The sequence below is a fragment of the Kogia breviceps genome, chromosome 10 (genome assembly GCF_026419965.1).
Source record: "Kogia breviceps isolate mKogBre1 chromosome 10, mKogBre1 haplotype 1, whole genome shotgun sequence".
NCBI classification, from domain to species: Eukaryota; Metazoa; Chordata; class Mammalia; order Artiodactyla; family Physeteridae; genus Kogia; species Kogia breviceps.
The window spans coordinates 7,060,503-7,086,082 of NC_081319.1; the positions used below are offsets into that span (position 1 = coordinate 7,060,503).

The following is a 25,580-nucleotide window of genomic DNA, read 5'->3' on the forward strand; positions in this document are numbered from 1 at the left end:
GTTCCATTGATCTGTGTGTATGGTTGGGTTTTTTTGGTTTTTTGTTTTTGTTTTACATTTTAGTGATGGTAGAAAATATCAGGTAGACAAGTAAATTGTAGATAGCTCGTAACAGTGTTCTAAAGAGTATGTGTCTGTTTTTAATGCCAGTACCGTCCTGTTTGATCACTGTATCTTTTTTTTTTTTAACATCTTTATTGGAGTATAATTGTTTTACAATAGTGTGTTAGTTTTTCCTCTACAACAAACTGAATCAGTTATACATATACATATGTTCACATATCTCTTCCCTCTTGCATCACCCTCTCTCCCACCCTCCCTATCCCACCCCTCTAGGTGGTCACAAAGCACAGAGGTGATCTCCCTGTGCTATGCAGCAGCTTCCCACTAGCTGTCTAATTTACATTTGATAGTGTATATATGTCCCTGCCACTCTCTCACTTCGTCACAGCCCACCCTTCCCCCTCCCCATATCCTCAAGTCCATGCTCGAGTAAGTCTATGTTTTATTCCTGTCCTACCACTAATCTCTTCATGACATTTTTTTCCTTAGAGTCCATATATATGTGTTAGCATACGGTATTAGTTTTTCTCCTTCTGACTTACTTCACTCTGTATGACAGACTCCAGGTCCATCCACCTCATTATAAATAACTCAGTTTCATTTCTTTTTATGGCTGAGTAATATTCCATTGTATATATGTGCCACATCTTCTTTATCCATTCATCTGTTGATGGACACTTAGGTTGCTTCCATGTCCTGGCTATTGTACATAGAGCTGCGGTGAACATTGTGGTACTTGACTCTTTGTGAATTATGGTTTTCTCAGGGTATATGCCCAGTAGTGGGACTGCTGGGTCGTATGGTAGTTCTCTTTGTAGTTTTTTAAAGAACCTCCATACTGTTCTCCATAGTGGCTGTATTATTTTACATTCCCACCAGCAGTGCAAGAGGGTTCCCTTTTCTCCACACCCTCTCCAGCATTTATTGTTTCTAGAGTTTTTGATGATGGCCAATCTGACCGGTGTGAGATGATATCTCATTGTAGTTTTGATTTGCATTTCTCTAATGATTAATGAGGTTGAGCATTCTTTCATATGTTTGTTAGCAATCTGTATATCTTCTTTGGAGAAATGTCTATTTAGTTCTTCTGCCCATTTTTGGATTGGGTTGTTTGTTTTTATGTTATTGAGCTGCATGAGTTGCTTATAAATTTTGGAAATTAATCCTTTGTCAGTTGCTTCATTTGCAAATATTTTCTCCCATTCTGAGGGTTGTCTTTTGGTCTTGTTTATGGTATCCTTTGCTGTGCAAAAGCTTTTAAGTTTCATTAGGTCCCATTTGTTTATTTGTGTTTTTATTTCCATTTCTCTAGGAGATGGGTCAAAAAGGATCTTGCTGTGATTTATGTCGTATAGTGTTCTGCCTATGTTTTCCTCTAAGAGTTTGATAGTGTCTGGCCTTACATTTAGGTCTTTAACCCATTTTGAGTTTATTTTTGTGTGTGGTGTTAGGGATTGTTCTAATTTCATACTTTTACATGTAGCTGTCCAGTTTTCCCAGCACCACTTATTGAAGAGGCTGCCTTTTCTCCACTGTATATTTTTGCCTCCTTTATCAAAGATAAGGTGACCATATGTGTGTGGGTTTATCTCTGGGCTCTCTATCCTGTTCCATTGATCTATATTTCTGTTTTTGTGCCAGTACCATATTGTCTTGATTACTGTAGCCTTGTAGTAGAGTCTGAAGTCAGGGAGCCTAATTCCTCCAGCTCCATTTCTCGTTCTCAAGATTGCTTTGGCTATTCGGGGTCTTTTGTGTTTCCATACAAATTGTGAAATTTTTTGTTCTAGTTCTGTAAAAAATGCCAGTGGTAATTTGATAGGGATTGCATTGAATCGGTAGATTGCTTTGGGTAGTAGAGTCATTTTCACAATGTTGATTCTTCCAATCCAAGAACATGGTCTATTTCTCCACCTATTTGTATCATCTTTAATTTCTTTCATCAGAGTCTTATAGTTTTCTGCATACAAGTCTTTTGTCTCCTTAGGTAGGTTTATTCCTAGATATTTTATTCTTTTTGTTGCAATGGTAAATGGGAGTGTTTTCTTAATTTCACTCTCAGATTTTTCATCATTAGTGTATAAGAATGCCAGAGATTTCTGTGCATTAATTTTGTATCCTGCTACTTTACCAAATTCATTGATTAGCTCTAGTAGTTTTCTGGTAGCATCCTTAGGATTCTCTATGTATAGTATCATGTCATCTGCAAACAGTGACAGCTTTACTTCTTCTTTTCCTATTTGGATTCCTTTTATTTCTTTTTCTTCTCTGATTGCTGTGGCTAGAACTTCCAAAACTATGTTGAATAAGAGTGGTGAGAGTGGGCAACCTTGTCTTGTTCCTGATCTTAGTGGAAATGGTTTCAGTTTTTCACCATTGAGAATGATGCTAGCTGTGGGTTTGTCATATATGGCCTTTATTATGTTGAGGAAAGTTCCCTGTATGCCTACTTTCTGCAAGGTTTTTATCATAAATGAGTGTTGAATTTTATCAAAAGCTTTCTCTGCATCTATTGAGATGATCATATGGTTTTTCTCCTTCAGTTTGTTGATATGGTGTATCACGTTGATTGATTTGCGTATATTGAAGAATCCTTGCATTCCTGGGATAAACCCCACTTGATCATGGTGTATGATCCTTTTAATGTGCTGTTGGATTCTGTTTGCTAGTATTTTGTTGAGGAGTTTTGCATCTATGTTCATCAGTGATATTGGCCTGTAGTTTTCTTTCTTTGTGACGTCTTTGTCTGGTTTTGGTATCAGGGTGATGTTGGCCTCATAGAATGAGTTTGGGAGTGTTCCTCCCTCTGCTATCTGTTGGAAGAGTTTGAGAAGGATAGGTGTTAGCTCTTCTCTAAATGTTTGATAGAATTCGCCTGTGAAGCCATCTGGTCCTGGGCTTTTGTTTGCTGGAAGATTTTTAATCACAGTTTCAATTTCAGTGCTTGTGATTGGTCTGTTCATATTTTCTATTTCTTCCTGGTTCAGTCTCGGCAGGTTGTGCATTTCTAAGAATTTGTCCATTTCTTCCAGGTTGTCCATTTTATTGGCATAGAGTTGCTTGTAGTAATCTCTAATAATCTTTTGTATTTCTGCAGTGTCAGTTGTTACATCTCCTTTTTCATTTCTAATTCTATTGATTTGAGTCTTCTCCCTTTTATTCTTGATGAGTCTGGCTAATGGTTTATCAATTTTATTTATCTTCTCAAAGAACCAGCTTTTAGTTTTATTGATCTTTGCTATTGTTTCCTTCACTTCTTTTTCATTTATTTCTGATGTGATCTTTATGATTTCTTTCCTTCTGCTAAATTTGGGGTTTTTTTGTTCTTCTTTCTCTAATTGCTTTAAGTGCAAAGTTAGGTTGTTTATTCGAGATGTTTCCTGTTTCTTAAGGTATGATTGTATTGCTATAAACTTGCCTCTTAGAACTGCTTTTGCTGTATCCCATAGGTTTTGGGTCGTTGTGTCTCCATTGTCATTTGTTTCTAAGTATTTTTTGATTTCCTCTTTGATTTCTTCAGTGATCACTTCGTTATTAAGTAGTGTATTGTTTAGCCTCCATGTGTTTGTATTTTTTACAGATCTTTTCCTGTAATTGATATCTAGTTTCATAGCGTTGTGGTCGGAAAAGATACTTGATACGATTTCAATTTTCTTAAATTTGCCAAGGCTAGATTTGTGACCCAATATATGATCAATCCCAGAGAATGTTCCATGAGCACTTGAGAAAAATGTGTATTCTGTTTTTTTTGGATGGAATGTCCTATAAATATCAATTAAGTCCATCTTGTGTAATGTATCATTTAAAGCTTGTGTTTCCTTATTTATTTTCATTTTGGATGATCTGTCCATTGGTGAAAGTGGGGTGTTAAAGTCCCCCATTATAATTGTGTTACTGTCGATTTCCCCTTTTAAGGCTGTTAGTATTTGCCTTATGTATTGAGGTGCTCCTATGTTGGGTGCATAAATATTTACAATTGTTATGTCTTCTTCATGGATCGATCCCTTGATCATTATGTAGTGTCCTTCTTTGTCTCTTGTAATAGTCTTTATTTTAAAGTCTATTTTGTCTGATATGAGAATTGCTACTCCAGCTTTCTTCTGGTTTCCATTTGCATGGAATATCTTTTTCCATCCCCTTACTTTTCAGTCTGTATGTGTCCCTAGGTCTGAAGTGGGTCTCTTGTAGACAGCATATATATGGGTCTTGTTTTTGTATCCATTCAGCCAGTCTGTGTCTTTTGGTGGGAGCATTTAATCGATTTACATTTAAGGTAATTATCGATATGTATGTTCCTATTACCATTTAGTTAATTGTTTCGGGTTGTTCTTGTAGGTCTTTTCCTTCTCTTGTGTTTCTTGCCTAGAGAAGTTCCTTTAGGATTTGTTGTAGAGCTGGTTTGGTGGTGCTGAACTCTCTCAGCTTTTGCTTGTCTATAAAGGTTTTAATTTCTCCATCAAATCTGAATGAGATCCTTGCTGGGTAGAGTAATCTTGGTTGTAGGTTTTTTTCCTTCATCACTTTAAATATGTCCTGCCATTCCCTTCTGGCTTGTAGAGTTTCTGCTGAAAGATCAGATGTTAATCTTATGGGGATTCCCTTGTGTGTTATTTGTTGTTTTTCCCTTGCTGCTTTTAATATGTTTTCTTTGTATTTAATTTTTGACAGTTTGATTATTATGTGTCTTGGTGTGTTTCTCTTTGGGTTTATCCTGTATGGAACTCTCTGTGCTTCCTGGACTTGATTGATTATTTCCTTTCCTATATTAGGGAAGTTTTCAACTATAATCTCTTCAAATATTTTCTCAGTCCCTTTCTTTTTCTCTTCTTCTTCTGGGACCCCTATAATTCGAATGTTGGTGCATTTAATGTTGTCCCAGAGGTCTCTGAGACTGTCCTCAGTTCTTTTCATTCTTTTTTCTTTCTTCTGCTCTGCAGTAGTTATTTCCACTATTTTATCTTCCAGGTCACTTATCCGTCCTTCTGCCTCAGTTATTCTGCTACTGATCCCATCTAGAGTATTTTTCATTTCATTTATTGTGTTGCTCATCGTTTCTTGCTTCCTCTTTATTTCTTCTAGGTCCCTGTTAACTGTTTCTTGCAAATTGTCTATTCTATTTCCAAGATTTTGCATCATCTTCACCATCATTATTCTAAATTCTCTTTCAGGTAGATTGGCTATTACCTCTTCATCTGTTAGGTCTGGTGTGTTTTTAATCTTGCTCCTTCATCTGTTGTGTGTTTTTCTGTCTTCTCATTTCGCTTATCTTACTGTGTTTGGGGTCTCCTTTTTGCACGCTGCAGGTTCGTAGTTCCTGTTGTTTTTGGTGGCTGTCCCCAGTGGCTAAGGTTGGTTCAGTGGGTTGAGTAGATTCCCTGGTTGGGGGGACTAGTGCCTCTGTTCTGGTGGATGAGGCTGGATCTTGTCTTTCTCATGGGCAGGTCCTCATCTGGTGGTGTGTTTGGGGATGTTGGTAACCTTATTATGATTTTAGGCAGCCTCTCTGCTAATGGATGGGGCTGTAGACCTGTCTTGCTCTTTGTTGGGGATAGGGTGTCCAGCACTGTTCTTTGCTGATCCTTGAGTGAAGCTGGGTCTTGGTGTTGAGATGGAGATCTCTGGGAGATTTTCGCCATCTGATATTACGTGGAGCTGGGAGGTCTCTTGTGGACTAGTGTCTTGAGGTTGGTTCTCCCACCTCAGGGACACCGCCCTGGTGCCTGGCTGGGGTGCCAAGAACCTTTAATCCACATGGCTCAAAATAAAAGGTAGAATAAATAGAAAGGAAAGAAAAGGAAGGAAGGAGGGAGGGAGGGAAGGAAGGAAGAAATGAAGGAAGGAAGCAAGAAAGGAAGGAAGGAAGGTGCAGAGGAAGAAAGGGAGGAAGGAAGAGAGGAAGGGAGGAAAGAAGGGGGGAAGGAAGGAAGAAAGGAGGGAAGGAGGGAAGAAAGGAAGGAAGAAAGGAAGAAAGAAAGGGAGAAGACAGAGTAGTATAAAGTATAGTTATTAAAATAAAAAATAATTATTAAGAAGAAAAATTTCCTTTAAAAAAAAAAAAAAAACAGAAAAATGGGTCGGTCTAACCCTAGGACAAATGGTGAAAGCAAAGCTATACAGACAAAATCTCACACAGCAGCACACACATACACACTCACAAAAAGAGAAAAAAGGGGAAAATAATAGTATATCTTGCTCCCAAAGTCCACCTCCTCAACTTGGGATGATTCGTTGTCTATTCAGGTTTTCAACAGATGCAGGGCACTTAAAGTTGATTGTGGAGCTTTAATCCGCCGCTTCTGAGGCTGCTGGGAGAGACCTCCCCCTCTCCTCTCTGTTCGCACAGCTCCTGGGGTTCAGCTTTGGACTTGGTCCCGCCTCTGCGTGTAGGTTGTCCGAGGGCGACTGCCCTTCGCTCAGACAGGACGATGTTAAAGGAGCAGTTGATTCGGGGGCTCCAGCTCACTCAGGCTGGGGGGAGGGAGTGGCACGGGGGCGGGGCGAGTCCGCGGCGGCAGAGGCCGACGTGACGCTGCACAGGCTCAAGGCGCGCCGTGCGTTCTCCTGGGGAAGCTGTCCCTGGATCCCAGGACCCTGGCGGTGGCGGGCTGCACGGGCTCCCGGGAGGGCCGGTGTGGAGAGTGACCTGTGCTCACACACAGGCCTCTTGGTGGTGGCAGCAGCAACCTTAGCGTCCGACACCCATCTCTACTGTCCGTGCCAACAGCCGCGGCTCGCGCCCGTTTCTGGAGCTCCTCTACGCGGTGCTCTTAATCCCCTCACCTCACACCCGAGGAAGCAAAGAGGCAAGAAAAAGTCTCTTGTCTCTTCGGCAGCTCCGCGCCCGCTTCTGGGGCTCCTTCAAGCGGCGCACTTAATCCCCTCTCCTCGCGCCCAGGCAGCAAAGAGGGAGGAAAAGGTCTCTTGCCTCTTCGGCAGCTCCAGACTTCTCCCGAACTCCCTCCCGGCCAGCCGTGGCGCACTAGCCCCCTTCAGGCTGTTTTCACTCTGCCAACTCCAGACCTTTCCCCGGGATCCGACTGAAGCCCGAGCCTCAGCTCCCGGCCCCGCCCGCCCCGGCGGGCGAGCAGACAAGCCTCTCGGGCTGGTGAGTGCCGGTCGGCACCGATCCTCTGCGGGAATCTCTCCGCTTTGCCCTCCGCACCCCTGTGGCTGAGCTGTCCTCCGCGGCTCCGGAGCTTTCCCCTCCGGCGCCCGCAGTCTCCGCCCGCGAAGGGGCCTCTAGTGTGTGGGAGTCTTTCCTCCTTCACGGCTCCCTCCCACTGGCGTAGGTCTCGTCCCTATTCTTTTGTCCCTGTTTATTCTTTTTTCTTTTGCCCTACCCAGATATGTGGGGAGTTTCTTGCCTTTTTGGAGGTCTGAGGTCTTCTGCCAGCGTTCGGTGGGTGTTCTATAGGAGAAGTTCCACGTGTAGATGTATTTCTGATGTCTCTGTGAGGAGGAAGGAGATCTCCGCGTCTTACTCTTCCGCCATCTTTAAGCCGTCTCCACTGTATCTTTTTAATAAAGGGGTCTTTTGTGATTCCATACAAATTTTAGGATTGTTTGTTCTAAACAAACAATTTAAATTTTAGGATTGTACTGTGGAAAATGGCATTGGAATTTTGACAGAAATTGCATGGAATCTGTAGATTGCTTTGGGTAGTATGGACACTTTAGCAACATTATTTCTTCCAATCCATCTGCGTGAATATCTTTCATTTGTGTTGTCTTTAATTTCTTTTATCATTGTCCTCAGTGTACAGGTGTTTCCCCTCATTGGTTAAATTTATTCCTAGGTATTTTATTCTTGTGGATGCAATTTGTAAATGGATTGTTTTCATAATTTCTTTTCTGGTAGTTCATTGTTAGTGTATAGAAATGCAAGGGATTTTTGTACATTGATTTTGTTTCCTGCAGCTTTATTAAATTCGTTTGTTATTTCTAACAGTTTTTTGGTGGAGTCTTGAGGATGTTCTATATATAATATCATGTCATCACCAAATACTGACAGTTTTACATTTTCCTTTCCGATTTGGATGGCTTTTAGTTCTTTTTCTTGCTTGATTGCTCTGGTTGGGACTTCCAATACTTAATGAGTAAAAGTGGCAAGCATGGACATCTTTGTCCTGTTCCTGATCTTAGAGGAAAAGCTTTTAGCTTTTCACTATTGAGTATGATGTTAGCTATGGGCTTGTCATATATGGCCTCTATTATGTTGAGGTACATACCTACTATATCCACTTCGTTGAGAGTTTTATCATAAACGGATGCTGACTTTAATCAAATGCTTTTTCTGCATCTATTGAGATAATTATATGATTTTTATCCTTCATTTTGTTAATGCTGTGTATCACCTGGATTGATTTGTGGGTGGCAAACCAACCTTGCATCCCTGGAATACATCTCACTTGATCAAGGTGTATGATCCTTTTAATGTATTGTTGAATTTGGTTTGCTGGTATTTTGTTGAGGATTTTATCATCTTTGTTCATAGTTATTGGCCCGTTTAGATTTTCTGTTTCTTCATGATTCAGTCTTGGAATGTTCTGTGTTTCTAGGAATTTATCCATTACTTCTTGGTTGTCATTTGTTTGCATATTATTGTTCATAGTGGACTCTGATGGTCCTTTGTATTTTTGTGGTATCAGTCTGTATTTCATTTATTTCTGCTCTAATTTTTGTTGTTGCCTTCCTTCCACTGACTTTGGGCTTCATTTGTTCTTTTTCTGGTTCCTTGAGGTGTAAAGTTAGGGTGTTTTTGAGATCTTGTTTGTTTCTTCAGGTGGGTATTTATTGCTGTGAACTTCCCTCTTAGAACTACTTTTACTGCATCTCATAAATTTTGGTGTGTTGTATTTCCATTTTCAGTTGTCTGAAAGTATTTTTTTTATTACTCTTTTGATTTCTTTGTTAACCCATTGGTTGTTCAGTAGCATGTTGTTTATTCTCCACATTATTTGTGGATTTTCCAGTTTTCTTCTTGTAATTGATTTCTAGTTTCATATCATTTGGGTCAGAAAAGATGCTTGATAGGATTTCAGTCTTCTTAAATTTATTAAGACTTTTTTTGGCCTAACATATGATCTCTCCTGGATAATGTTCCATGTGTACTTGAGAAGAAAGTATACAGGGATACCATGGACATAGTGCAGGTTCAGTTCCAGACCACCACAATAAAGCGAATATCACACTAAAGGGAGTCATGTGAATTTTCTGATTTCCCAGTGCACATAAAAGTTATGTTTAAACTCTCCTAGTCTACTGAGTGTACGATACATCAAAGATCATTCATCACAGGTCACCAAAACAAATGTAATAATGAATAAGTTTGAAATATTGCGAGAATTACCAAAATGTGACACACAGACAGGAAGTGAGTAAATGCTGTTGGAAAAATGACGCCAATTGACTTGCTTGACATAGGGTTGCCACAACCTTCAGTTTGTGAAGAACTCAGTATCTATCAAGCGCAGTGAAACAAGACACAATAAAGTGAGGTATGCCTGTATTTTGCTACTTTTGGATGGAACGTTCTCTATATATCTGTAAAGTCCATCTGGCCTAATGTGTCCTTTAAGGCCATTTTCTGTCTGGATGATCTATCCATTGACGTAACCCTACTATTATTATATTGCTGCCTATATCTCCTTTTAAGTCTGTTAGTATTTGCTTTATATATTTTGGTTTTCCTGTGTTGAGTGCATAAATGTTTACAAATGTTACATCCTCTTGTTGAATTGACTCCTTTATCATTATCTAATGCCCTTATTTGTCTCTTATTACAGTCCCTGTATTAAAGTCTATTTTGTCTGATATAAGTATAGCTACCCCAGCTTTTTTGGTTTCCATTTGCATAGACTATCTTTTTCCATCCCTTCTTTTTTCAGTCTGTGTGTGTCCTTAAATCTGAAGTGAGTTTCTTATAGGCAGCATACAGATGGTTCTTGTTTTTTAATCCAGTCAGCCACTCTATGATGTCTTTTGATGGGAGAATGTAGTCCATTTACATTTAAAGTAATTATTGATAGGTATGTACTTATTGCCATTTTGGTTTTTTCTGGCTTTTTGTAGTTCTTTTGCTCTCCTCCTTTGTCGTTTGATGACCTTTGATGGTATGCTTAGATTCTTTTCTCGTTATCTTTTGTGTATCTGCTATAGGTTTTTGCTTTGTCCTTACAATGAAGTTTACATATATAACAACCCATATTAATAGTCTATTTTAAGTTGATTACAACTTAAGTTTGAACCCATTCTAAAGCTCTACATTTTTTAAAAAAATATTTATTTTTAATTAATTTATTTATTTATTTTCACCATGCCAGGTCTTCATTGTGGCATGCAGGATCTTCATTGTGGCATGTAGCCTTCTTAGTTACAGCGTGCGGACTTCTTTGTTGTGGCATGCATGTGGGATCTAGTTCCCTAACCAGGGAACATACCCGGGCCCCCTGCATTGGGAGTGCAGAGTCTTACCCACTGGACCACTAGGGAAGTCCCTAAAGCTCTACATTTTTACCCTCCCCCACCCACCTGTTATGTTTTGATGTCACATTTTACATCTTTTTATCTTGTGTATCTTTAATTATTGTAGTTACAATTTTTATTTTTTTAACCTTCATAATAGTTTCATAAGCAATTAATCTACTGCCTTTAATATGTATTTACCTTATGAGTATAAAACATGGAAGATTTATACTTTCATATGTTTTCTTGTTACTAATTAGCACCCTTTCTTTTCAGCTTAAAGAAGTCCCTTTAACATTTCTTGTAAGGCTGTTTTAGTGGTGGTGAACTCCTTTAGCTTTTGCTTATCTGGAAAACTATCTTTCCTTTAATTCTGAACAGTAACTTTGCCAAGTGGAGTATTCTTGGTTGGAAATTTTTTTTTTTCTTTCTTTCATCACTTTGAGATTCATTTGTTATCTTGACTGTAGTGATGGTTTTACAGAGTATACCGATGTCAGAGTTCATCAACTTGTGCACTTTATATTCTGTTAATGTCAGTTAGATCTTTCTTTAAAATTTGGAGTGTAAAGAATGCAAACTGTTTCCAGTATGCAAGAACTCAAGGACTGTTGTTTCCATGAGCCCTGCTTGAGATATCTACTAAAGAATAAGTTTTAGACAACAAAAATGACTAGAAAGACATCCATATAAATATACAGTTAATTGTGAAGAATTAAGACTGAACCAAGGTCCTGATCGTGCTCGGCTAAGATAGATAGAGTATAACTGTTAAAAAAAAAAAACACAATGTGTAGCACAAGCAGCTGGTACCATTCACATGAAAACACCCCCCAAAAAAAATGGGGGGGATGGGGAGGGCATTGCAAACATTCTTTTAAATGTTATTAGTAATCATATTGACAGTATTATTCTGAGACTATTCTGCTGTGTGTTAAATGAAGTAAAATAAATAATTATGTATCAGCGAGCATCCCTAGTACCAGAAATACACTTGAAATACAATTTCTCACTAAAAGAAACCAGAGCTCTTGAGGAAGTGGCTGATCCCAGGTCTCAGGCAGGAAAAGTACAAACATCTTGTCATACCAGATAGAAATGATCAGCGACATACTTTTTGACATACAAGGGTTATGTCAAAGGAGCTAATGTGAACGGGCTCACACTGCCAAAGATGGGCAGTTTGAGTGTAAAAAATTAGAATAATGGCGGTGAACTGAAGCCTGTCAGATACGCTTAAATCCATGAGTTCATCCTGATATTTAAAAGAGAATCAGTCATCTTTGGAGAATGACAGGGAACTAAGTTCAGAAAGAATCAAGCATTTATCTTGCCTTTCTTATCTGTACCCCTGGGGAAGCAAATATTAATGAGTGAAATTGCCCCTGTCTAGAGTATTCCATGTAATAAATGACCAAAAAAAATGAATAGAATGACAGTATCACCATTTTGTAATGCCCAGTGAATTGAGAGAGGCATAAATTATTGACAGGTGGTAATAACATAAAAAGAGAGACAGTCTGACATCATGTGCCTCCTGATGAAGGAATACACCACCACCTGTAGTCTTGGCAAAGGGAAGAAACCTGAGTCTGATATAGTGGGGGAATCCATAAATTAGAAGATGCAAGAAAGATCAAAAAAATGTTTACTCACACTGGTCAGAATAACCATCATCAAAAAGTCTACAAATAATAAATGCTTGAGAGAGTGTGGAGAAAAGGGAACCATCCTGCACTGCTGGTGGGAACGTAAATTGAATGCAGCCACTATGGACCACAATATGGAGATTCCTTAAAACACTAAAAATAGAGCTACCATACGACCCAGCAGTCCCACTACTGGGCATATATCCAGACAATACAAACACTCTAATTCCAAAAGATACATACACCGCAATGTTCATAGCAGCACTGTTTATAATAGCCAAGACATGGAAACAACCTAAGTCCATCGACAGACGAATGGATAAAGAAGATGTGGTGTACATATTTACAGTGGAATATTACTCAGCCATAAAAAGAACGAAATAACGCCATTTGTAGCAACATGGATGGACCTAGAGATTATCATACAAATGAAGTTAAGTCAGACAGAGAAAGACAAATATCATATGATATCTCTTATATGTGGAATCTTAAAAAAATGATACAAGACAGAAATAGACTCACAGACATAGAAAACAAATTTATGGGACTTCCCTGTTGGTCCAGTGGTTAAGACTCCATGCTCCCAATACAGGGGGCACAGGTTTGATCCCTGGTTAGGGAACTAAAATCCCGCATGCCACATGGCGTGGCCAAAAAAAAAAAGAAAACAAACTTGTGGTTACCAAAGGGGAAAGGGAGGAGGATAAATTAGGAGTTTGGGATTAACAGATACTTACTACTGTATATAAACTAGATAACCAACAAGGATTTACTATATAGCACAGGGAACTCTATTCAGTATCTTGTAATAACCTATAATGGACAAGAATCTGAAAACGAATGTATATGTATAACTCAATTACTTTGCCGTACACCTGAAACTAACATGGTATTGCAAATCAACTGTATTTCAATAAAAAAGAATATTGCAATTTGAACAAAATTTTAAATGGCAAAACTAAACTAGCACCTAGGGATGTACATTTGGGTGACAAAGCTAAAAAATAGACATTAGAAATCAAAATAATGGTTACTTACAAGAGAACAGAGGGCCTATGATTCAGGTAGGGCATAAATGATAGGGCTGCTTGGGTAAATGGTAGTTTTATTTCTTGACCTGGGAGTGATTTTACAAGAGTTCTTTAGAGTAATTCATTAATGCATATATTTACTTTGTGTGGTTTTCTGAATCTGTGCCCTCCATATGTTTGGAAAATGTTCTGTTTCTTAGATTCCTGAGATTCGCTAATTCCTTCTTTAAATACATGTTGCTGAAAAATACATGCACTGTTAGGAATCCTTGAAGAAGAGTTCTGGGTGGCTAATCCTTAGTTCATGAAAACAGCTGTCCTGCGTAATCCAGTCCTGAGAATTGGAGAGGGAATAAACATCAGCGTTGGGTCTGCAGAAGCAGTATCCTTTTGCCAGGCAAAGGGGCAGCGTCACCACCAGTCCCCCTTCCCCCTCCTTACAGATTGGCTGCAATGCTGTCAGCTGGGCCCCTGCTGTCGTACCTGGAAGCCTCATAGACCAGCCCTCTGGGCAGAAGCCCAACTACATCAAGAAGTTTGCATCAGGCGGCTGTGACAACCTCATCAAACTGTGGAAGTAAGTGGGCTTGGTGAACTTCTCAAGGGGGCACTTCTCACCTTCTACCCTACCATGACTCAGCCTCAGTTCACCAGAAACGGGATCAACTGCCTTTTTCCCTTCTACCCATAGAACACTGTCTTCAATCTCTCAGAGGACATCCTTTTAAAAAAAAAGAAAAACAACAACAAACTTGCCCTTTACTCAGGAGCTCTGACTCTTCCTAATTCACCACCGCTAGAGCCGACTTGTTGGCTGTGGAGGAACAGAGCGTTTCCTGGAGGATTTCTTTATAGCGGGTGAACTGAATAAAATTCTGTAGGTTCAACACATGTTATCAGGAAGGTGGAATAGCTTCTCCACCCCTGCGGAGCCTGTGGGCTGGGGGAGGAATGGAGGTGTGGGAACGGCACCTGGGCTGAACCCTCCCCACCATCTCCCCTGTTAGGGAGGAAGAGGACGGCCAGTGGAGGGAAGAGCGGAAGCTGGAAGCGCACAGTGACTGGGTTCGAGATGTGGCCTGGGCCCCCTCCATCGGCCTGCCCACCAGCACCATCGCCAGCTGCTCCCAGGTCAGCCCAGACCTGCGCGAGCACCCTGTGTTAGCTAATCTCAGCAAGTCCCATCAGCCCTTCCAGTTGCCCTAGGGGGACTCCTTGAAGGGGAAGGGCAGGAGACCGGCGACTACAGACCACTGTAAAGAAGGGGGCACCTGGAGCCCGCTCATCACGCAGTGAAGCCTTGGTCAGAAGCCACAGTGGCTCTCTCCCACTGAGCCAAGAGCACCAAATTCAGGACTAGTTTCCCCTCCTGACCCTTCTGTGGATAGGGCGTGGAGGTACCCAGGCCCCATTCCCAGAGCGTTCCCAAGCCAGGACCAGGAGCAGTGGGAAGCTTTAGCACTTTGGGCTCGTCTGCCTACTCACTATTCCCAGACAGAAAACAAAAGTAAGACCAAGGATAAGCCTTTAATCATATGCCACCACCCAAGATGAGAGTTAAGCCTGGCCTTTTACGTCATTTGAGCCTTTTCTACTTGGTCCTAAACTTGAGAGGACCAAGTAGAACAGGCTTAACGTGATGTAAAAGGTAATTCCGTTTGTTCTGTTTTAGTTTGGTTTGGTTTGGTTTGTGTGTGTGTACGTGTGTGTGTTGTTCTGTTTTGTTTCTTGGTCCCATCTCATTCCCTGAGCTTGGCTTTTAGACAGCTATACCCATTCAGCTGAGGGAGCCAAAACAACAAAGTGACTTGGCAGACGTGAGGAAAGCCCCAGAGAAAACTTGAGAATTAGCGGGGTGGACAATGAAACCAGTATGAGGAAAGGGACCTGGGAGACTCCTGACCAATTTGAAGTGTGTTCCTGGGGGAAAGGGATAAAAGCAAGGGTGCTGGGCTGGAAATTAGTCCTCAAAGCTGTGAACACTGAGGGGGTCCTTGGCTGTGCTTTGCCCTGAATCCCCCACCCTATTCTTGGAAAAGTCCAGTACAGCTCCAGATTGAGAGGATATCACCAGGGCAGATCGCTGCCCCCATCTCCTGACTCTAGCGTGTCTTTTCCCAGGATGGTCGAGTGTTCATTTGGACCTGTGATGATGCCTCGGGCAACGCGTGGTCCCCCAAACTGCTGCACAAGTTCAATGATGTTGTATGGCATGTGAGCTGGTCCATCACAGCCAACATCCTCGCTGTCTCAGGCGGAGATAATAAGGTACCTACACCCTATTTCCATGACATGGCACACGTGTCCCTGTTTGTCTTTAGTTTGTCCAGTAGAGGGCACAGTTGAATCTTCCATCTAATGGCAGGGTTGGGAGGAACCTGAATGAAGACTGTTTTGAGCATGTCTCTTACTTACATCATTAATTCTTACGACCCCACCACGCAACCCCGAGGGGTTGTATATGCCCCTTATACAGAAAGAGAGGGTGACAGAGATTTGACTTGCATACGGGTCGTGAAGCTGTTCGGTGGCATAGCCAATCATCAGACCCAAGGTAAATCCAAAGCCACCACCCTGGCAGTCCATCACCCTGACCATTTGACAACCTCACCTTCATGGTAACGGTTAGTTATATGTAAAATACATATAACAAAGTTTACCATCTTAACTTTTTTTAAGTGTACAGTTCTGTAGTGTTAAGTATTGATACATCCACGTTATTCTGCAGTCATCACTGTCACCAACCCAGAACTCTTCATCCCAAACTGAAATTCTGTGCTCTTCAAACAGCACCTCCCCATTCCCCCTCCCCCAGCCCCTAGCAACCTCCATTTTGCTCTCTGTCTCTATGAATGGACTACTGTAGGGACCTCCTGTAAGTAGAATTATAAGGAATTAATTTTTTTGTGATTGGCTTGTTTCACTTAGCACAGTGTCTTTTTTTTTTTTAATTTTTGAATTTTATTTATTTTTTTATATAGCAGGTTCTCATTAGTTATCCATTTCACACATATTACTGTATACATGTCAATCTCCATATCCCAATTCATCACACCACCACCACCACCACTCGCCACTTTCCCCCCTTGGTGTCCATACGTTCTCTACATCTGTGTTTCCATTTCTTCCCTGCAAACCGGTTCATCTGTACCATTTTTCTAGGTTCCACATATATGCATTAATATACGATATTTGTTTTTCTCTTTCTGACTTACTTCACTCTGTATGACAGTCTCTGGATCCATCCATGTCTCTGCAAATGACCCCATTTTGTGCCTTTTTATGGCTGAGTAATATTCCTTTGTATATATGTACCACATCTTCGTTATCCATTCATCTGTCGATGGGCATTTAGGTTGCTTCCATGACCTGGCTATTGTAAATAGTGCTGAAATGAACATTGGGGGTGCATGTGTCTTTTTGAATTATGGTTTTCTCTAGGTATATGCCCAGTACTGGGATTGCTGGGTCATGTGGTAATTCTATTTTTAGTTTTTTAAGGAACCTCATACTGTTCTCCATAGTGGCTGTATCAATTTACATTCCTGCCAGCAGTGCAAGAGGGTTCGCTTTTCTCCACACTCTCTCCAGCCTTTGTTGTTTGTAGATTTTCTGATGATGCCCATTCTCACTGGTGTGAGGTGATACCTCATTGTAGTTTTGATTTGCATTTCTCTAATAATTAGTGATGCTAAGCAGCTTTTCTTGTGCTTCTCGGCCATCTGTATGTCTTCTTTGGAGAAATGTCTATTTAGGTCTTCTGCCCATTTTTTGATTGGATTGTTTGTTTTTTTAATATTGAGTTGTATGAGCTATTTATATATTTTGGAGATTAATCCTTTCTCCATTGATTCCTTTGCAAATATTCACTCCCATTCTGAGGGTTGTCTTTCATCTTGTTTGTAGTTTACTTTACTGTCCAAAAGCTTTTAAGTTTCATTAGGTACCATTTGTTTGTTTTTGTTTTTACTTCCATGACTCTAGGAGGTGGATCAAACAAGATCTTGCTGTGATTTATGTCAAAGAGTGTTCTTCCTATGTTTTCCTCTAAGAGTTTTATAGTGTCCCATCTTACATTTAGGTCTCTAATCCATTTTGAGTTTATTTTTGTGTACGGTATTAGGGAGTGTTCTAATATCATTCTTTTACATGTAGCTGTCCAGTTTTCCCAGCAGCACTTATTGAAGAGACTGTCTTTTCTCCATTGCATATCCTTGCCTCCTTTGTCATAGATTAGTTGACCATAGGTGCGTGGGTTTATCTCTGGGCTTTCTATCCTGTTCCATTGATCTGTATTTCTGTTCTTGTGCCAGTACCATATTGCCTTGATTACTGTAGCTTTGTAGTATGGTCTGAAGTCAGGAAGCCTGATTCCTCCTGCTCCATTTTTTTCCCTCAGGACTGCTTTGGCTATTTCTGGGTCTTTTGTGTCTCCATACAAGTTTTAAGATTTTTTGTTCTAGTTCTGTAAAAAATGCCATTGATAATTTGATAGGGATTGCATTGCATCTGTACATTGCTTTGCATAGCAGAGTCATTTTCACAATATTGATTCTTCCAATCCAAGAACATGGTATATCTCTCCATGTGTTTGTATCATCTTTAATTTCTTTCATCAGTGTCTTATAGTTTTCTGAGTTACAGGTCTTTTGCCTCCCTAGGTAGGTTTATTCCTCGGTATTTTATTTTTTTTGTTGCAATGGTAAATGGGAGTGTTTCCCTAATTTCTCTTTCAGATTTTTCATAATTAGTGTATAGGAATACAAGAGATTTCTGTGCATTAATTTTGTATCCTGCAACTTTACCAAATTCATTGATTAGCTCTAGTAGTTTTCTTATGGCATCTTTAAGATTCTCTATGTATAGTATCATGTCATCTGCAAACAGTGACAGTTTTACTTCTTTTCCAGTTTGAATTCCTTTTATTGCTTTTTCTTCTCTGATTGCTGAGTCTAGGACTTCCAAAACTATGTTGAATAACAGTGGTGAGAGTGGGCATCCTTGTCTTGTTCCTGATCTTAGAGGAAATGCTTTCAGTTTTTCACCATTGAGAATGATGTTTGCTGTGGGTTTGTCATAGATGGGCTCTATTATGTTGAGGTAGGGTCCTTCTGTGCCCACTTTCTGGAGAGTTTTTATCATAAATTGGTGTTGAATTTTGTCAAAAGCTTTTTCTGCATCTATTGAGATGGTCATATGGTTTTACTTCTTCAATTTGTTAATATGGTGTATCACATTGATTGATTTGCGTATATTGAAAAATCCTTGCATCCCTGGGATAAATCCCACTTGATCATGGTGTATGATCCTTTTAATGTGTTGTTGGATTATGTTTGCTAGTATTTTGTTGAGGATTTTTGCATCTGTATTCATGAGTGATATTAGTCTGTAATTTGTTTGTAGTATCTGTGTCTGCTTTTGGTATCAGGGTGATGGTGGCCTCATAGAATGAGTTTGGGAGTGTTCCTCCCTCTGCAACTTTTTGGAAAAGTTTGAGAAGGATCAGTGTTAGCTCTTCTCTAAATGTTCGATAGAATTCACCTGTGAAGCCATCTGGTCCTGGACTTTTGTTTGTTGGAAGATTTTTAATCACAGTTTCAATGTCCTTACTTGTGATTGGTCTGTTCATATTTTCTGTTTCCTCCTGGTTCAGTCTTGGAAGGTTATACCTTTCTAAGAATTTGTCCATTTCTTCCAGGTTGTCCATTTTATTGGCATAGAGTTGCTTGTAGTAGTCTCTTAGGATGCTTCGTATTTCTGCGGTGTCCGTTGTAACTTCTCCTTTTGCATTTCTAATTTTATTGATTTGAGTCCTCGCCCTCTTTTTCTTGATGAGTCTGGCTAAAGGTTTCTCAATTTTGTTTATCTTCTCAAAGAACCAGCTTTTAGTTTTATTGATCGTTCCTATTGTTTTCTTTGTTTCTATTTCATTTATTTCTGCTCTTATCTTTATGACTTCTTTCCTTCTGCTAACTTTGGGTTTTGTTTGTTCTTTCTCGAGTTCCTTTAGGTGTAAGTTTAGATTGTTTATTTGAGATTTTTCTTGTTTCTTGAGGTAGACTTGTATTGCTATAAACTTCCCTGTTAGAACTGCTTTTGCTGCATCCCACAGGTTTTGGATCATCGTGTTTTCATTGTCATTTGTCTCTAGGTACTTTTTGACTTCCTCTTTGATTTCTTCAGTGATCTCATGGTTTTTTAGTAATGTACCATTTAGCCATGTGTTTGTGTTTTTTATGTTTTTTTCCCTGTAACTGATTTCTAATCTCATAGCATTGTGGTCAGAAAAGATGCTTGATATGATTTCAACTTTCTTAAATTTACTGAGGCTTGATTTGTGACCAAGATGTGGTCTATCCTGGAGAATGTTCTGTTGGCACTTGAGAAGAAAGTGTAATCTGCTGTTTTTGGATGGAATGTCCTATAAATATCAGTGACCAGACCAGTGTCTGGTCTGTTGTGTCATTTAAAGCTTGTGTTTCCATATTAATTTTCTGTCTGGATCATGTGTCCATTGGTGTAAGTGAGGTGTTAAAGTCCCCCACTATTATTGTGTTACTGTCGAATTCCTCTTCTATAGCTGTTAGCAGTGCCTTGTGTATTGAGGTTCTCCTATGTTGCGTGCATATATACTTATAATTGTTGTATCTTCTTTCTGGATTTATCCCTTGATCATTATGTAGTGTCCTTCCTTGTCTCTTGTAACTTTCTTTAATTTAAAGTCTGTTTTATCTGATATGAGTACTGCTGCTCCAGCTTTCTTTTGATTTCCATTTGCATGGAATATCTTTTTCCATCCCCTCACTTGCAGTCTGTATGTGTCCCTAGGTCTGAAGTGGGTCTCTTGTAGACAGCATGTATATGGGTTTTGGTTTTGTATCCATTCAGTGAGCCTGTGTCTTTTGGTTGGAGCATTTAATCCATTCATGTTTAAGGTAATTATCAATATGTATGTTCCTATTACCATTTTCTTAATTGTTGTGGGTTTGTTGTTGTTGTTTTTTTTAAGGAATTCCTTTATTTTTATTATCATTTCTTTCTTTCTTTCTTTCTTTTGGCTGTGTTGGGTCTTCATTACTGTGCAAGGGCTTTCTCTAGTTGCGGCAATTGGGGGCCACTCTTCATCGCGGTGCACGGGCCTCTCACTATTGCGGCCTCTCTTGTGGAGCACAGGCTCCAGATGCGCAGGCTCAGTAGTTGTGGCTCATGGGCCCAGTTGCTCCATGGCATGTGGGATCCTCCCAGACCAGGGCTCGAACCCACGTCCCCTGCATTGGCAGGCAGACTCTCAACCCCTGCGCCACCAGGGAAGCCCTTGTGGGCTTGTTTTTGTAGGTCCTTTTCTTCTGTTGTGTTTCCCATTAAGAGAAGTTCCTTTAGCATTTGTTGTAGAGCTGGTTTGTTGGAGCTGAATTCTCTTAGCTTTTGCTTGTCTGTAAAGCTTTTGATTTCTTCATCGAAGCTGAATGAGATCCTTGCTGGGTAGAGTCATCTTGGTTGTAGGTTCTTCCCTTTCATCACTTTAAATATGTCATGCCACTCCCTTCTGGCTTGTAGAGTTTCTGCAGAGAAATCAGCTGTTAACCTTATGGGAGTTCCCTTGCATGTTATTTGTCGTTTTTCCTTTGCTGCTTTCCATAATCTTTCTTTGTCTTTAATTTTTGCCAATTTGATTACTATGCGTCTCCACGTATTTCTCCTTGGGTTTATCCTTCCTGGGACTCTCTGTGCTTCCTGGACTTCTGTGGCTATTTCCTTTCCCATGTTAGGGAAGTTTTCAACTATAATCTGTTCAAATATTTTCTCAGGTCCTTTCTCTCTTCTCCTCCTGGGACCCCTATAGTGCGAATGTTGTTGCATTTAATGTTGTCCCAGAGGTCTCTTAGGCTGTCTTCATTTCTTTTCATTCTTTTTTCTTTATTCTGTTCTGCAGCAGTGAATTCCACCATTCTGTCTTCCAGGTCATTTATCTGTTCTTCTGCCTCAATTATTCTGCTATTGATTCCTTCTAGTGTATTTTTCATTTCAGTTATTGTATTGTTCATCTCTACTCTTCAATTCTTCTAGGTTTTTGTTAAACATTTTCTTGCATCTTCTAGATCTTTGCCTCCATTCTTTTTCCAGGGTCCTGGATCATCTTCATTATCATTATTCTGAATTCTTTTTCTGAAAGGTTGGCTGTCTCCACTTCACTTAGTTGTTTTTCTGGGGCTTTATCTTGTTCCTTCATCTGGTACAAAGTCCTTTGCCTTTTCATTTTGTTTATCTTTCTGTGAATGTGGTTTTTGTTCCACAGGCTGCAGGACTGTAGTTCTTCTTGCTTCTGCTGTCTGCCCTCTGGTGGATGAGGCTATCTAAGAAGCTTGTGCAAGCTTTCTGGTGGGAGGGACTGGTGGTGGGTGGAGCTGGGTGTTGCTCTGGCGGGCAGAGCTCAGTAAAACTTTAATCCACCTTTCTGCTGATGGGTGGGGCTGGGTTCCCTCCGTGTTGGTTGTTTGGCCTGAAGCGACCCAGCACTGGAGCCTACCCGGCTCTTTGGTGGGGCTAATGGCGGACTCTGGGAGGGCTCACGCCAAGGAGTACTTCCCAGAACTTCTGCTGCCAGTGTCCTCGTCCCCACAGTGAGCCACAGCCACCAGCCGCCTTTGCAGGAGACCCTCCAACACTAGCAGGTAGGTCTGGTTCAGTCTCCTATGGGGTCACTGCTCCTTCCCCTGGGTCCCGATGCACACACTGCTTTGTGTGTGCCCTCCCAGAGTGGAGTCTCTGTTTCCCCCAGTCTTGTCGAAGTCCTGCAACCAAATCCCACTAGCCTTCAAAGTGTGATTCTCTAGGCATTCCTCCTCCCGTTGCTGGACCCCCAGTTTGGGAAGCCTGACGGGGCTCAGAACCTTCACTCCAGTGGGTGGACTTCTGTGGTATAAGTGTTCTCCAGTTTGTGAGTCACCCACCCAGCTGTTATGGGATTTGATTTTTATTGTGATTGCGCCCCTCCTACCATCTCATTGTGGCTTCTCCTTTGTCTTTGCACGGGGGGGTATCTTTTTTGGTGAGTTCCAGTGTCTTCTTGTCAGTGACTGTTCAGCAGTCAGCCGTGACTCCGGTGTTCTCGCTATTGGGAGTGAGAGCACGTCCCTGTATTCTGCCATCTTGTACCAATCTCAGCAGTGTCTTTGTTTTTTAATTGAAATATAGTTGATTTAAAATGTGTTTATTTCTGCTGTACAGCAAAGTGATTCAGTTATGTGTGTGCACATTTTTTTTAAGAAGGTGTTGGGGGTGGGAGTTTATTAATTTATTTTTGGCTGTGTTGGGTCTTTGTTTCTGTGCGAGGGCTTTCTCTAGTTGTGGCGAGCGGGGGCCACTCTTCATCGTGGTGCGTGGGCCTCTCACTATCGTGGCCTCTCTCGTTGTGGAGCACAGGCTCCAGACGCTCAGGCTCAGTAGTTGTGGCTCACGGGCCTACTTGCTCCACGGCATGTGGGATCCTCCCAGACCAGGGCTCGAACCCGTGTCCCCTGCAATAGCAGGCTGATTCTCAACCACTGCGCCAGCAGGAAAGCCCCACATTCTTTTTTATATTCCCTTCCATTATGATTTATTACAGGATATTGAATAGTTCCCTGTGCTATATAGTAGGACCTTGTTGTTTATCCATTGTATATATAATAGTTTTCATCTGCTAATCCCAACCTCCCAATCCATCCATCCTGCACCCCCCATCCACCTTGGCAACCAGAAGTCTGTTCTCCATGTCTGGGAGTCTCTTTCATAGATAAGTTCATGTCATATTTTAGATTCTACATATAAGCAATATCATATGGTATTTGTCATTCTCTTTCTGACTTACTTCACTTGCTATGATGATCTCTAGGTCCATCCATGTTGCTGCAAATGGCATTAATCTTTTTTGTGCCTGAGTAATATTCCGTTGTATGTATGTTTCACATCTTCTTTATCCATTCATCTGTCAGTGGACATTTAGGTTGTTTCCAACTCCTAGCTATTGTAAATAGTGCTGCTTTGAACATAGGGGGGCATGTATCTTTCTGAATTAGAGTTTTCTCTGGATATATGCCCAGGACTGGGATTGCTGGATAATATTGGTAGCTCTGTTTTTAGTTTTTTGAGGAACCTCCATACTGTTTTCCATAGTGGCTGCACCAGTTTACCTTCCCACTGTCAGTGTAGGAGTGTTTCCTTCTCTCCACGCCCTCTCCAGCATTTGTTATTTGTAGCCTTTTTGATAGTGGGCATTCTGACTGGTGTGAAGTGGTACCTCACACCTACCTCACTGTAGTTTTGATGTGCACTTAGCATAGTGTCCTCATCTGTGTTGTAGATCACCTATGTTGTAGTGTATGTCGTATTTCTTCCTTTTGAAGGCTGAATAATATTCTATTGTGCCACATTTTATTTATCTAGTCTCTGTTGATGGACACTGGGGCGCTTCCACCTTTTGGCTGTTATGAATAATGCTGCAGTGCACATGGGTGTACAAGTAATATCTCTTCAAGACCCTCTGCAGACAGCTTTTACCCAGCCTAGGGTCCCTTTTGTGTTCAGTGGTCCCAGAAAGATCCATCAGGCCCCATCTAAAAGCCATAGAATTTGAGCTGGAATGACCCTCAAAGGACAGCTAATCCAACCCTATTTCTAGTGAGTGCCAATATCAGGACCAGTACCCAGGTCTGGTGGCACCCAGGACAGGCCACTGTACCGTGACTGCCCTCAGTAGTGTTTACAAATCAGTGGGCAAGTACCTGGTTGTACGTTCCATGTGTTGGGGTCTGCTGTCTTTTATGCTTCTTACTCTTCCTTATAAGCCTGTTTCCTACAAAGAGCTCAGCACTGTTGCTGTCTTTATAGCATTCCTTTGCTGAAGGACTTAGTATGTTTTCACTTCAGAGCATTCTACACAGTGCATGCTTAGTGAATAAAGTCTGTCCCTAAGGCAGCAGTTCTTAGAATTATTTTTTGTTTTGTTTTTGTTTTTGCGATACGTGGGCCTCTCACTGTTGTGGCCTCTCCCGTTGTGGAGCACAGGCTCTGGACACACAGGCTTAGCGGCCATGGCTCACAGGCGCAGCCGCTCCACAGCACGTGGGTTCTTCCCAGACCGGGGCACGAACCCGTGTCCCCTGCATCAGCAGGTGGACTCTCAACCACTGCGCCACCAGGGAAGCCCAGATCATTTTTTTTTAAATCAGGTTAATGTACATAGCTTTAGGTAGTTTTTATTTGGTGTGGGTTTTTCTTGGCTGCCTTGGGTCTTTGTTGTGGTGAGCGGGGGCTAGTCTTTGTTGCGGTGCATGGGTTTCTTATTGCAGTGGCTTCTCTTGTTGCGGAGCGTGGGCTCTAGGCATGTGGGCTCAGTAGTTGTGGCTCTTGGGCTCTAGAGCACAGGCTCAGTAGTTGTGGCTCCCTGGCTCTAGAGCGCAGGCTCAGTAGTTGTGGTGCATGGGCTTAGCTGTTGCGCAGCATGTGGGATCCTCCTGGGCCAGGGCTCGAACCCGTGGCCCCTGCACTGCCAGGCAGATTCCCAACCACTGCGCCACCAGGGAAGTCACTATGATTTTTTTTTAATGCAGTCTAATTTTCCCTGTATGGGGACAAACCTTTTCAACTTTTAGCTGCTACTTCTGCTGTTTACTTCAGTGTGTAAATAACATACCTATTGATCTGCTGTCTTCCTCTACCACGATTCTCAAACTTTAGCATTGCTAAACTTGTTAAAACAGATTACCTACCCCACCCCTAGAGCTTCTGAACCAGTGGATCTGGGCTAGGACCCCAAAATTTGCATTTTTAACAAGTTCCCAGATGCTACACACACTCTGGTCTGGGGCCACATTTTGAGAACCACTCTAACACCCCATAACCTCTCACTGGAGCTCTATCAATTCGGTTAAACGGCATCCATGTTTACATTATTATTACTGTCAATATTTCATGTTACATCATTATTTACAGCATTGTCCCTCAGTTACTGTTATTCATACGCTTTTTGTTTAATCTTCCAGTTTTAGTGATATAATTGATATACGTCACTGTATAAGTTAACAGTGTACAGCATAATGGTTTTGACTTGCATATACTGTTCCGTGATTACCGCTGTAAGTTTAGTTAGCATCCATCATCTCATGTCGATATCATAGAGAGAAAAAAATCACTTTCCTTGTGATGTTACCTCTTAAGATCTACTCTCAACAGTTTTCATATGTATTATACGTAAGTGTTAGCTGTAGTCATCATGCTGTACATTACATCCCAGTACTTATCCTGCAACTGGAAGTTTGTGGGTTTTGACCACCTTCCTCCTATCCCCCTCCCCCACACTGCCTCTGATAATCATGAATCCGATACCTTTTCC

The 25,580-nt window shown here is 41.1% G+C and overlaps 1 protein-coding gene across 1 annotated transcript in view; it reads left to right on the forward strand.

Moving 5' to 3' along the window:
• SEC13 (SEC13 homolog, nuclear pore and COPII coat complex component) overlaps positions 1–25,580 on the forward strand; it is a 53,777-nt gene that overhangs the window by 22,540 nt on the left and 5,657 nt on the right. Inside the window, exons 6-8 of the mRNA XM_059077702.2 lie at positions 13,651–13,784; positions 14,215–14,338; positions 15,329–15,475. Coding sequence (XP_058933685.1) covers positions 13,651–13,784; positions 14,215–14,338; positions 15,329–15,475 — 405 coding nt within the window. The remainder of the gene's footprint in view (positions 1–13,650; positions 13,785–14,214; positions 14,339–15,328; positions 15,476–25,580) is intronic.